Source organism: Genypterus blacodes, unplaced genomic scaffold (genome assembly GCF_046128005.1).
Source record: "Genypterus blacodes isolate CSIRO-AG114 ecotype Tasmania unplaced genomic scaffold, CSIRO-AGI_Gbla_v1 ptg000010l_1, whole genome shotgun sequence".
Classification (NCBI taxonomy): Eukaryota; Metazoa; Chordata; class Actinopteri; order Ophidiiformes; family Ophidiidae; genus Genypterus; species Genypterus blacodes.
The window spans coordinates 1,023,113-1,035,282 of record NW_027466824.1 but is presented as its reverse complement, the minus strand read 5'-3'; the positions used below and the strand labels follow the sequence as shown (position 1 = coordinate 1,035,282).

At 45.4% G+C, this 12,170-nt stretch overlaps 2 protein-coding genes across 3 annotated transcripts; both read right to left on the bottom strand.

Annotated features, from left to right (window-relative positions):
- Window positions 1-183: 183 nt before the first annotated feature.
- On the bottom strand, window positions 184-2,890 carry LOC143007278 (E3 ubiquitin-protein ligase TRIM39-like). Of its 2 annotated transcripts, none has more exons than XM_076158561.1 (2): window positions 2,775-2,890; window positions 184-2,065 (listed from the first exon to the last, which is right to left on the bottom strand). In XM_076158561.1, the coding sequence occupies exon 2, from the start codon at window positions 2,061-2,063 to the stop codon at window positions 426-428; it is 1,638 nt and encodes a 545-aa protein (XP_076014676.1). In that variant the 5' UTR covers window positions 2,064-2,065; window positions 2,775-2,890; the 3' UTR covers window positions 184-425. The 2 variants fall into 2 exon arrangements, with proteins under 2 accessions (XP_076014676.1, XP_076014677.1); XM_076158562.1 differs by having other exon boundaries at window positions 184-2,068; window positions 2,775-2,878.
- Window positions 2,891-3,897: 1,007 nt separating this feature from the next.
- LOC143007746 (uncharacterized) lies at window positions 3,898-10,591 on the bottom strand. The gene is made up of 4 exons (XM_076159197.1): window positions 10,492-10,591; window positions 10,281-10,380; window positions 8,138-9,768; window positions 3,898-5,774 (listed from the first exon to the last, which is right to left on the bottom strand). The coding sequence occupies exons 2-4, from the start codon at window positions 10,339-10,341 to the stop codon at window positions 4,140-4,142; spliced, it is 3,327 nt and encodes a 1,108-aa protein (XP_076015312.1). The 5' UTR covers window positions 10,342-10,380; window positions 10,492-10,591; the 3' UTR covers window positions 3,898-4,139.
- Between the last annotated feature and the right edge of the window lie 1,579 nt (window positions 10,592-12,170).

Sequence of the window (12,170 nt, the reverse complement as noted above, 5' to 3'; positions counted from 1 at the left end):
AGCAGGAGCTCACACAAGAGGTGTTTATTGTTTTTGTCCTGAAATCCCTGAATGTGACAAAGATAAATGAAAGAATTCAATTGATTCATGAACCACAACCCAACATTTGATCTATTTACAATGATCACAACAATAAAAACAGAAGAAAATAATAACAATAATACCTTCTTATTTCTGATCAGGTTCATCTGTGATGAGTTGGCAGCATGTGTGTATTGATTTATTGATCAACAGTTATTAGATCAGATCAGTGTGGGTGGATTGTTGTGTTACAGCAGAAAGAAGCAACCAGAAACATCCCAGACAAATATGATGTCATCAATGAAAAAGCAGAATGTGAAGAAGAAGAAGTCAAAGTAAAGACAGCAGATCAGATCATCTGGACCTTAAATGACAGAGAATCATTACACATCAACTCCAGCAGGTTACTCAGTGTGACTGACAGCTGAGATGATCAGAGGGGCGGAGTTTGTACCACCATCATTACTACAGGGACTGAAGAATGGGAGGAGCTTGTGAGTGAAGGAGCAGCCAGTGAAGGAGAAGATCAGAGCTGCAGCATCCACGTCATAGAAGGAGACCAGACCCCCCTCATAGTCCACAAACACTCCCACCTTCTCTGGCTTTGACTTCAGACTCAGACAGACAGGAGAGTCATCACGAGCTGAGAACTCATTTTCATTCCTCAACATAACAGCCCAGTAACCATACTGAGGCCTCAGTGTGATCTCTCCCTTCCTCTTGCTCGTCTCTCTGGTCACACCTAAATCCCACTTAGTCTTTCCTTTGACCTGAACCTCAAAGTAAAATCTTCCAGAGGAGAAACTCTGCTTTCCTAAAACATTAACACGTCGATCAAATCTCTGTGGTTTGTCTGGGAGATTCTTCCTCACATCACCAAGATGAAGTTGTTTCTCATCATCAGACAGGATGAGTTTAGGATGAGCTGTATCAGGATCCAGAGTCACATCCACTGCAAACTGCTGGATCCTCTTCAGCTCCACCTTCAGCAGCTTCTTCACCTCCTTACTGATGGTCTCCTCCAGCTGAGCCACAGCTTTCTCCAGGCTCCCCTCATGTGACCTTTGATGGACTCTGACCTGTGTCCAGTCCTTGGTGGGAGGAGCATTGATAGATGAGAAGCTCTGGAGAAGGTGGAGGTGATCTTCAGAGCGTAAGAGCTTCTCCACCTCAGCAGCTGTCACCTTCAGCTCAGAGAGTTCCTGCTGCAGCTCTTTGATGAAGTCTTCAGCCTGTTTCTTTGTGCTCTTCTGCTTCTCCTCCACGGTCTCCATGAAGTCGGCCTGGATGTCCTCCACACGCTGCTTCAGAGTGGTGAAGATCTGAAGTCCTTCTGCTTTCTTTCTGTCTGCAGCTTCCCTGCTGAGCTGTTCTGACTGGTTGATCTCCTGGATCTTCAGTTGTGTCTGCTGCATCTTCTGCTGAATTTCAGCTACTGTCTTCTCCAGCTTTGCCTTCTTTCCTTCATATCCTTCTTTCAGAGGAACAAAGTCATGGTTCTTGTGGTCTAAAACAGGACAGAGTGAACACACACAGGTCTGGTCGGTCTTGCAGAAGAGCTCCAGAGGTTTATCGTGCGTCTTACACATCCTGTCCTCCAGGTTGTCCACAGGATGGATCAGCTGGTGTGATCTCAGGCGTGCTGCTGTCAGATGAGGCTCCAGATGAGTCTGACAGTAGGAGGCCTCACACTTCAGGCAGGACTTGATGGCTTTCACTTTGGTTCCAGTGCAGATGTCACACTGAACTTCTCCTGGTTTGGCAGCTGGTTCCTCTGATCTTCTGCTGGCTTTGTTTGTAATGGACAGTCTGAACTTAGCAGCTATCTCAGATAGGAGCCTGTTGACCTCCAGCACAGGTCTTGTGCAGAACACCTTGTTACACAGAGGACACACATACTGGATGTTACTGTCCCAGTGTTGAGTGATGCAGGTTCTGCAGAAGTTGTGTCCACATGATGTGGAGACTGGATCAGTGAAGACGTCCAGGCAGATGGAGCACATGAACTGATCTTCAGACTGCAGACGGCTGGCAGCAGACATGTCTGCTGAGAACAAAGGAGACAATGAGGGAATGACACGATCACTGAGAGTCTAACAGAACTAAGAGTCTGGAACCACAGCAGCAGCTTTAAAGCTCCTCAGTGATCAACATCTGATTACATTCAAGGAAGGAAACATGCAGACACAACGTAGCTGTAGTTACATAGTTCTGACTGTGGGGGCGTCAGAGGGGAAACCACGGCTGTGACCTCAATCTAAAGGTCAAATCCTGGCCTTCAGTCTCAGCTCTGTGTTGGTGGACTTGATTGTAACAGTTAGCATGTTAGCGTGACGTGTTAGTGTGGGAAAGGTCCAGAGATCAATCACTAGGATTGATTGAATATTGATCAGGACAGAAATGAAGCTTTCGTCTCTTTGCTTCTATTCTGACTGTTTGACTCTGTTAAAGTTGACATGACAACAGGCTGCATTCCATTCACTTCCTGTTGTCCTGGCTGAGTCTCACTGATTTACTGACGCAGCTAAACACGCTCACTTCCTGCGCTTACATTCGCTTACGTTCTGACGGTGTAAACACGGCGAGGACAAAGGCCGATCCATCGGTCAGTTGGTTTGTCTATAAGCAGCAGCGTGTGAACACTGAAACATGAGTGAAGCCTTTTAGAATGAAGGAGTGAAGTGAGCCGTGTGAGAGCAGCTCAGCTTTGGGCTTCATGCTGCTGAAACACTCAAGATTGTGTCTGGACTCACCAGAGTTTGGCTGAGACGCTGCTGTGCTGTGGACAAACTTCTGATCCTCTGGCTTCTCTTCTGCTTCAGTCCAGTCGACTGCAGCTCTGCTCTCTGACTCACTGACTCACTTTCTGTTTCTATATGACCTTCAGACTCCTCCCTCCTTCCCTCTTGTTGCTTCTCCTCGTCTTCCCCTTGGTTTAGAGTTCAGCTGTAGATTTGTCAGAATGTCTTTGGGTTTTTCGTGGGATTGGAACTCAGATGGACGCACAGTTTCTCCACTTTGCTTCCTTGGTGACTTTAAAATAATATGAACAGAATGAGAACGCTGAGGACTCCACCATGGTCATCAGCCAACTATCAGCTGAAAGGAGAGAGAGAGAGAGAGTGTGTGTGTGTGTGTGTGTGTGTGTGTGTGTGTGTGTGTGTGTGTGTGTGTGTGTTTGTGTGTGTGTGTGTGTGTGTGTGTGTGTGTGTGTGTGTGTGTTTGTTTGTGTGTTTTGAAGCCATATATCCTTGATTATTGTATTTAGATTTCGATCATTAAAGTCGTCACCATTTTGAAAGCGTACCTGTTCTTACCTGACCTCACGTCTGAACACGTAAAATATGGATCCATCTCTGATCACCTAACCTGAGCCGGCCCCCTGCTGTGCACGCCGCTCACTGCACTGCTATGAAGACAGGAAGTAGGAAGTAGGACTTCACAGGTGTGTCAGTTTTAGCAGTTTTCCTTTGAAGTGATTCCCTGAGGTTCAGTAAGGCTGAAGCTCAGGTTAAAGTGTGGAGCTGAACTCTGTTTGATGTCAGCTGAGGTGATCATAACAAACAGCTGCCAGCCAATCAGAGACCAGCAAGTGTTCACAGCCCAGGTACAAGAGACAAAGTTCACCTCTGTGCTGCAGTATTGATCACCTGAAAGTCAAACAGGAAATCACTTTAAGACACAGCTGACAGGAAGCAGGAGCTCACACAAGAGGTGTTTATTGTTTTTGTCCTGAATCCCTGAATGTGACAAAGATAAATGAAAGAATTCAATTGATTCATAAACCACAACCCAACATTTGATCTATTTACAATGATCACAAGAATAAAAACACAAGAAAATAATAACAATAATACCTTCTTATTTCTGATCAGGTTCATCTGTGATGAGTTGGCAGCATGTGTGTATTGATTTATTGATCAACAGTTATTAGATCAGATCAGTGTGGGTGGATTGTTGTGTTACAGCAGAAAGAAGCAACCAGAAACATCCCAGACAAATATGATGTCATCAATGAAAAAGAAGAATGTGAAGAAGAAGAAGTCAAAGTAAAGACAGCAGATCAGATCATCTGGACCTTAAATGACAGAGAATCATTACACATCAACTCCAGCAGGTTACTCAGTGTGACTGACAGCTGAGATGATCAGAGGGGCGGAGTTTTTACCACCATCATTAAGACAGGGACCGAAGAGTGGGAGGAGCTTGTGAGTGAAGGAGCAGCCAGTGAAGGAGAAGATCAGAGCTGCAGCATCCACGTCATAGAAGGAGACCAGACCCTCCTCATAGTCCACAAACACTCCAACCTTCTCTGGCTTTGACTTCAGACTCAGACAGACAGGAGAGTCATCACAACCTGAGAACTCATTTTTTTTCCTCAACCCAACAGCCCAGTGACCATGCTGAGGCCTCAGTGTGATGATTCCCTTCCTCTTGCTCGTCTCTCTGGTCACTCCTAAATTCCACTCTGTCTTTCCTTTGACCTGAACCTCAAAGTAAAATCTTCCAGAGGAAAAACTCTGCTTTCCTAAAACACAAACACATGGATCAAATCTCTGTGGTTTGTCTGGGAGTTTCTTCCACACATCACCATGATGAACTTGTTTCTTATCATGAGACAGGATCAGAGCAGGATTAGCTGTATCAGGATCCAGAGTCACATCCACTGCAAACTGCTGGCTCCTCTTCAGCTCCACCTTCAGCAGCTTCTTCACCTCCTTACTGATGGTCTCCTCCAGCTGAGCCACAGCTTTCTCCAGGCTCCCCTTATGTGACCTTTGATGGACTCTGACCTGTGTCCAGTCCTTGGTGGGAGGAGCATTGATGGATGAGAAGCTTTGGAGAAGGTGGAGGTGATCTTCAGAGCGTAACAGCTTCTCAACCTCAGCAGCTGTCACCATCAGCTCAGAGAGTTCCTGCTGCAGCTCTTTGATGAAGTCTTCAGCCTGTTTCTTTGTGCTCTTGTGCTTCTCCTCCACGGTCTCCATGAAGTCGGCCTGGATGTCCTCCACATGCTGCTTCAGAGTGGTGAAGATCTGAAGTCCTTCTGCTTTTTTTCTGTCTGCAGCTTCCCTGCTGAGCTGTTCTGACTGGTTGATCTCCTGGATCTTCAGATGTCTCTGCTGCATCTTCTGCTGAATCTCAGCTACTGTCTTCTCCAGCTTGGCCTTCTTTCCTTCATATTCTTCTTTCAGAGGAACAAACTCATGGTTCTTGTGGTCTAAAGCAGGACAGAGTGAACACACACAGGTCTGGTCGGTCTTGCAGAAGAGCTCCAGAGGTTTATCGTGCGTCTTACACATCCTGTCCTCCAGGTTGTCCACAGGATGGATCAGCTGGTGTGATCTCAGGCGTGCTCCTGTCAGATGAGGCTCCAGATGAGTCTGACAGTAGGAGGCCTCACACTTCAGGCAGGACTTTATGGCTTTCACTTTGGTTCCAGTGCAGAAGTCACACTGAACTTCTCCTGGTTTGACAGCTGGTTCCTCTGATCTTCTGCTGGCTCTGTTTGTAGTGGACAGTCTGAACTCAGCAGCTATCTCAGATAGGAGCCTGTTGACCTCCAGCTTAGGTCTTGTGCGGAACATCTCCTTACACAGAGGACACACACACTGGACGTTACTGTCCCAGTGTTGAATGATGCAGGTTCTGCAGAAGTTGTGTCCACATGATGTGGAGACTGGATCAGTGAAGACGTCCAGGCAGATGGAGCACATGAACTGATCTTCAACATGTTTTGCTCCTGAGGTCATGGTGCTGGTCAATTTCATTTCTTATTATTGATTCATTTTATTTAAGTTTATTTTTCAGTATCAAATGGCTCAATTAGTTGGTTGAAAAATGTTTGGTATAGTAAAGTTTAGTGTATTTCTTGGGTTGCGATGATGTGAAGATGAAGGAAGGAAGGATCTCCGCTGACACTGTCTTTGCTTGTATAATGGGGTTTTATTATACAAAGTACAGCATCATAACAAGCACCATGGAACGCTTGTGAGGGACTCTGCAGCCGGAATGAGTCGCCTCCCGAACTCCGACTTTCAGACATATTTATACAGTTGATTGTCACTCAGAAAAGACCCGTTTCAGCGGATATTGACAAACCGCCTGAGACCACTGTAAACACTACGTGGCCATCCTGGGGGAGCAACAGTTCATTTTATAATGGCCTTTATTTGGCATGTAAACTTTTATCTTTACTCTTAACATGAATATATGTATTTAGACTGCTGTCTATAGGCCAGCCGTTTAAGCCCAAGGCTTAAACTGCTGACCTCAGGTGCTATTTACATTCCTTGTCCGGTTCAGTTCACTTTTCCTTTGTCCATTGTCAGCTGTAAGGCCTTCCCTAGTAGAATGAATATATGTTCTTATTGAGATACTAGATATACAAGCAAAATATACCACAAAAGTAAAATAGTTTACACAGGGATTTGATTTTGTTGAAATTAAGGCAAATTGATGCATTTTAAATCTTTTCTGGTTCACACTAAAAAACAAGGTTATTAAAGTTGTTCTTTGTTGTAAGTGGATCTATTTCTTAGATTAGTTTTCCTTAATGTTAGTAATGATTCAATGTTATGCAGAGGTGTACTTAACAATTTTATAGACAAATGATACTATTTATCGTCGTGGCGGAGGCGCAAATGTTTTCTTCTTCCTCGCCTCAAGTCGCTGCATCTGTGCTCAGTCAGTCACCCTGTCCTTCATTCAGCCAGCAGACATCACATGACCTGTGATCACATGGGACATTGTAGATGTTATTTGTTATGATTCCTTTTATCACCAAGTCGCCTGCTGCCCCACATCGCAAGCTTTCGAGTGAAAGAGCGGATCCTGTCTGTGACTTGAGGGAGGTGTTTATCTCTCACCGGCACGTTTTCACTGAAAATACTCCAGCGGCTTATCAGCGTGGTTGGGCTGTGATGTGTTAAAGTGACGCCTTCATTGATTTGGCTGCCAACATTTGTAGACACAGTAAACACACCGGTCTTTCCTCGTCTCCCACCGTAGTCACAGTGAAGCCAGGCGCTACATCTGCTTCCGCATATTTCCTCCTCTTAGCTTTCGGGAGACTTTTGTCTGTCTCATTATCTCCGTCTCTTCTCTCTGCCTTTCTTCTCATCCCTCATAAGTATTTTTCCATTGTGCTGGCTCCGGCGGTGCTTCATATCTCCAGCTCTGTGTGTGTGTGTGTGTGTGTGTGTGTTTTGAAGCCATATTTCCTTGATGTTTATTTTCTTTAGATTCCGATTATTAAAGTCGTCACCATTTTGAAAGCGTACCTGTTCTTACCTGACCTCACGTCTGAACACGTAAAATATGGATCCATCTCTGATCACCTAACCTGAGCCGGCCCCCTGCTGTGCACGCCGCTCACTGCACTACTATGAAGACAGGAAGTAGGAAGTAGGACTTCACAGGTGTGTCAGTTTTAGCAGTTTTCCTTTGCAGTGATTCCCTGAGGTTCAGTTAAGCTGAAGCTCAGGTTAAAGTGTGGAGCTGAACTCTGTTTGATGTCAGCTGAGGTGATCATAACAAACAGCTGCCAGCCAATCAGAGACCAGCAAGTGTTCACAGCCGAGGTACAAGAGACAAAGTTAACCTCTGTGCTGCAGTATTGATCACCTGAAAGTCAAACAAGAAATCACTTTAAGACACAGCTGACAGGAAGCAGGAGCTCACACAAGAGGTGTTTATTGTTTTTGTCCTGAAATCCCTGAATTTGACAAAGATAAATGAAAGAATTCAATTGATTCATAAACCACAACCCAACATTTGATCTATTTACAATGATCACAACAATAAAAACAGAAGAAAATAATAACAATAATACCTTCTTATTTCTGATCAGGTTCATCTGTGATGAGTTGGCAGCATGTGTGTATTGATTTATTGATCAACAGTTATTAGATCAGATCAGTGTGGGTGGATTGTTGTGTTACAGCAGAAAGAAGCAACGAGAAACATCAGAGACAAATATGATGTCATCAACGAAAAAGCAGAATGTGAAGAAGAAGAAGAAGAAGAAGTCAAAGTAAAGACAGCAGATCAGATCCTCTGGACCTTAAATGACAGAGAATCATTACACATCAACTCCAGCAGGTTACTCAGTGTGACTGACAGCTGAGATGATCAGAGGGGCGGAGTTTGTACCACCATCATTAAAACAGGGACTGAAGAGTGGGAGGAGCTTGTGAGTGAAGGAGCAGCCAATGAAGGAGAAGATCAGAGCTGCAGAATCCACGTCATAGAAGGAGACCAGACCCTTCTCATAGTCCACAAACACTCCAACCTTCTCTGGCTTTGACTTCAGACTCAGACGGACAAGAGAGTCATCACGACCTGAGAACTCATTTTCATTCCTCAACATAACAGCCCAGTAACCATCCTGAGGCCTCAGTGTGATGTCTCCCTTCCTCTTGCTCGTCTCTCTGGTCACTCCTAAATCCCACTTAGTCTTTCCTTTGACCTGAACCTCAAAGTAAAATCTTCCAGAGGAGAAACTCTGCTTTCCTAAAACATTAACACTTCGATCAAATCTCTGTGGTTTGTCTGGGAGTTTCTTCCTCACATCACCATGATGAACTTGTTTCTCATCATCAGACAGGATGAGTTTAGGATGAGCTGTATCAGGATCCAGAGTCACATCCACTGCAAACTGCTGGATCCTCTTCAGCTCCAGCTTCAGCAGCTTCTTCACCTCCTTACTGATGGTCTCCTCCAGCTGAGCCACAGCTTTCTCCAGGCTCCCCTCATGTGACCTTTGATGGACTCTGACCTGTGTCCAGTCCTTGGTGGGAGGAGCATTGATAGATGAGAAGCTCTGGAGGAGGTGGAGGTGATCTTCAGAGCGTAAGAGCTTCTCCACCTCAGCAGCTGTCACCGTCAGCTCAGAGAGTTCCTGCTGCAGCTCTTTGATGAAGTCTTCAGCCTGTTTCTTTGTGCTCTTCTGCTTCTCCTCCACGGTCTCCATGAAGTCGGCATGGATGTCCTCCACATGCTGCTTCAGAGTGGTGAAGATCTGAAGTCCTTCTGCTTTCTTTCTGTCTGCAGCTTCCCTGCTGAGCTTTTCTGACTGGTCGATCTCCTGGATCTTCAGTTGTGTCTGCTGCATCTTCTGCTGAATTTCAGCTACTGTCTTCTCCAGCTTGGCCTTCTTTCCTTCATATCCTTCTTTCAGAGGAACAAACTCATGGTTCTTGTGGTCTAAAACAGGACAGAGTGAACACACACAGGTCTGGTCGGTCTTGCAGAAGAGCTCCAGAGGTTTATCGTGCGTCTTACACATCCTGTCCTCCAGGTTGTCCACAGGATGAATCAGCTGGTGTGATCTCAGGTGTGCTGCTGTCAGATGAGGCTCCAGATGAGTCTGACAGTAGGAGGCCTCACACTTCAGGCAGGACTTGATGGCTTTCACTTTGGTTCCAGTGCAGAAGTCACACTGAACTTCTCCTGGTTTGGCAGCTGGTTCCTCTGATCTTCTGCTGGCTTTGTTTGTAATGGACCGTCTGAACTCAGCAGCTATCTCAGATAGGAGCCTGTTGACCTCCAGCACAGGTCTTGTGCAGAACACCTTGTTACACAGAGGACACACATACTGGATGTTACTGTCCCAGTGTTGAGTGATGCAGGTTCTGCAGAAGTTGTGTCCACATGATGTGGAGACTGGATCAGTGAAGACGTCCAGGCAGATGGAGCACATGAACTGATCTTCAGACTGCAGACGGCTGGCAGCAGACATGTCTGCTGAGAACAAAGGAGACAATGAGGGACAACAACTCTGGAATGACACGATCACTGAGAGTCTAACAGAACTAAGAGTCTGGAACCACAGCAGCAGCTTTAAAGCTCCTCAGTGATCAACATCTGATTACATTCAAGGAAGGAAACATGGAGACACAACGTAGCTGTAGTTACATAGTTCTGACTGTGGGGGCGTCAGAGGGGAAACCACAGCTGTGACTTCAATCTAAAGGTCAAATCCTGGCCTTCAGTCTCAGCTCTGTGTTGGTGGACTTGAATGTAACAGTTAGCGTGTTAGCGTGACGTGTGGGAAAGGTCCAGAGATCAATCATTAGGATTGATTGAATATTGATCAGGACAGAAATGAAGCTCAAGTCTCTTTGCTTCTATTCTGACTGTTTGACTCTGTTAAAGTTGACATGACAACAGGCTGCATTCCATTCACTTCCTGTTGTCATGGGTGCGTCTCACTGATTGACTGACGCAGCTAAACACGCTCACTTCCTGCTGCTCACTTTCTGCCGCTCTTTTCCTGCTCTGATGGTGTAAACGCTGTGAGGAAGAAGGCCGATCCATCAGTCAGCTGGTTTGTCTACAAGCAGCAGCGTGTGAACACTGAAACATGAGAGAAGCCTTTTAGAATGAAGGAGTGAAGTGAGCCGTGTGAGAGCAGCTCAGCTTTGGGCTTCATGCTGCTGAAACACTCAAGATTGTGTCTGGACTCACCTGAGTTGGGCTGAGACGCTGCTGTGCTGTGGACAAACTTCTGATCCTCTGGCTTCTCTTCTGCTTCAGTCCAGTCGACTGCAGCTCTGCTCACTGACTCACTTTCTGTTTCTCTGGAGGATCATTAGGTTGATGCTCCGCCTCTTTCTATTGTTTAATGGGTGCAGCTGCAGGTAACAAACAGGACAGACGCCTCAACACTCAAGCAGAGGAAAAGAGGAAGACGCTCAGTAATGGAGGTTTCAGCTTTATGGTGTGTGTGTGTGTGTGTGTGTGTGTGTGTGTGTGTGTGTGTGTGTGTGTGTGTGTGTTCGGTGCAAAAAACCCCACCCCACAACAGAGGCGCTAACACTCCCTGCATGCTTTAATAATGACAGTAAATAGCTCAATACATGTAGGCGTGAGCGCGCCACTGCCACCTATACCCGGCCCTATTTGAGAAAGACTGCAGTCTAATTCTCACTCAAGTCAATAGAGAAAGATATAAACTTACACTGCACGCAGTCAGCCTGATAAAGTACAGCGCCCCCCTGTGGACAGAAAGAAGAAACCTTAGTATGACAGACATGATGCTGTGTTTAATCAGCTGAACATATTTACCTTCAGTCACTCCAGCATGGACTCCCATGAGTGGAGCAGTTTGGAAGTGAAGATGCACAGCTGATTGAATAATAAGCCACACATGTTAAAAGCCACCAAGGCAGTGATTAACAACAACAATGACAAATGAAATCATTTATTATACAGATGCTGTCTGCTGTTGGTGAGTTACAAACAGGGGAAACAACTTTATGAAGTATAATACACACTTAAGCAGCTGCTGCATGTTTTCAATCAAATAAACATCCCAAAGAAATGTTAATCAATGCATGTAAGAAACACAATTCACAAATTAACAATTTAAGTAAAACAATTGAAATGCATTCACATCTCTGATCTAGACTGAAGAGTTAATACACTGCTTTGACTTTAGTGTTATACATCTGGACAAGCGTTTCCTTGTCCCTCTTGTGCTTCTCGTACCTCTCTGCCATCAGCAGCAGCTCCACTGGAACCTCCTGCAGGAAGCACGGACATGACAGCCTTAATCCTGACCCACATCCACTAAACGACCCCAAAACAAACTCTGCTCCCAAACACTTTCTAAAACCCTCACCCATCTCCCTAACGGCTGCTTCAACCTGATCATCAAAGACTGGTTAATCATCACAATGCATCGCAAAAGTATTAGAAGGAAAGAACGACATGTAGGTCTCTGCTCCCTGAGGCGGCAGGCTGAGATACAAGGCAATAAATAACCAACCGTAGATCCAAACCTGCTCTGTTGATGGGGTGGAGGTACTGACCCACACTAGATAAGGTCCCTACAGCACCTCTAGCTCTCTTTGTGTGCACACTAGTCTCTAAATGCTTCATGTTGTTTGTTTGCAGCGACACAGAGCCGGTGAAGTTCAAACTATGTTCCTGTTAGATCAGTCCAGCTCCTGAGCTCTGTTGTGTTTAAGCTTTAATTAGCACTTTAAAGAAAAGGTTCCGGTTTGTCCCGGTCTGGACCAGCTGTTGACTCTTTAAGCACTTTGATTGAGATTCTGCTAACCTTGATATAAGCTAAATAAGCTACTGCACCTTACTGTAAGATGGCACGAGCCTCTTTGCAACATTAAACATGTTTCAACCAA

Bases quoted from the DNA above. Each gene is read 5' to 3' on its own strand.
- LOC143007746 (XM_076159197.1), bottom strand. From the start codon at position 10,341: ATGGATCGGCCTTCTTCCTCACAGCGTTTACACCATCAGAGCAGGAAA. The intron at 9,769-10,280 runs GTGAGCAGCAGG...CTTTGTTCTCAG, and splicing joins CAGGAAAAGAGCGGCAGAAA to CAGACATGTCTGCTGCCAGC. The intron at 5,775-8,137 runs CACACTGAGTAA...TTGACCAGCACC, and splicing joins TGATCATCTCAGCTGTCAGT to ATGACCTCAGGAGCAAAACA.
- LOC143007278 (XM_076158561.1), bottom strand. From the start codon at position 2,063: ATGTCTGCTGCCAGCCGTCTGCAGTCTGAAGATCAGTTCATGTGCTCC.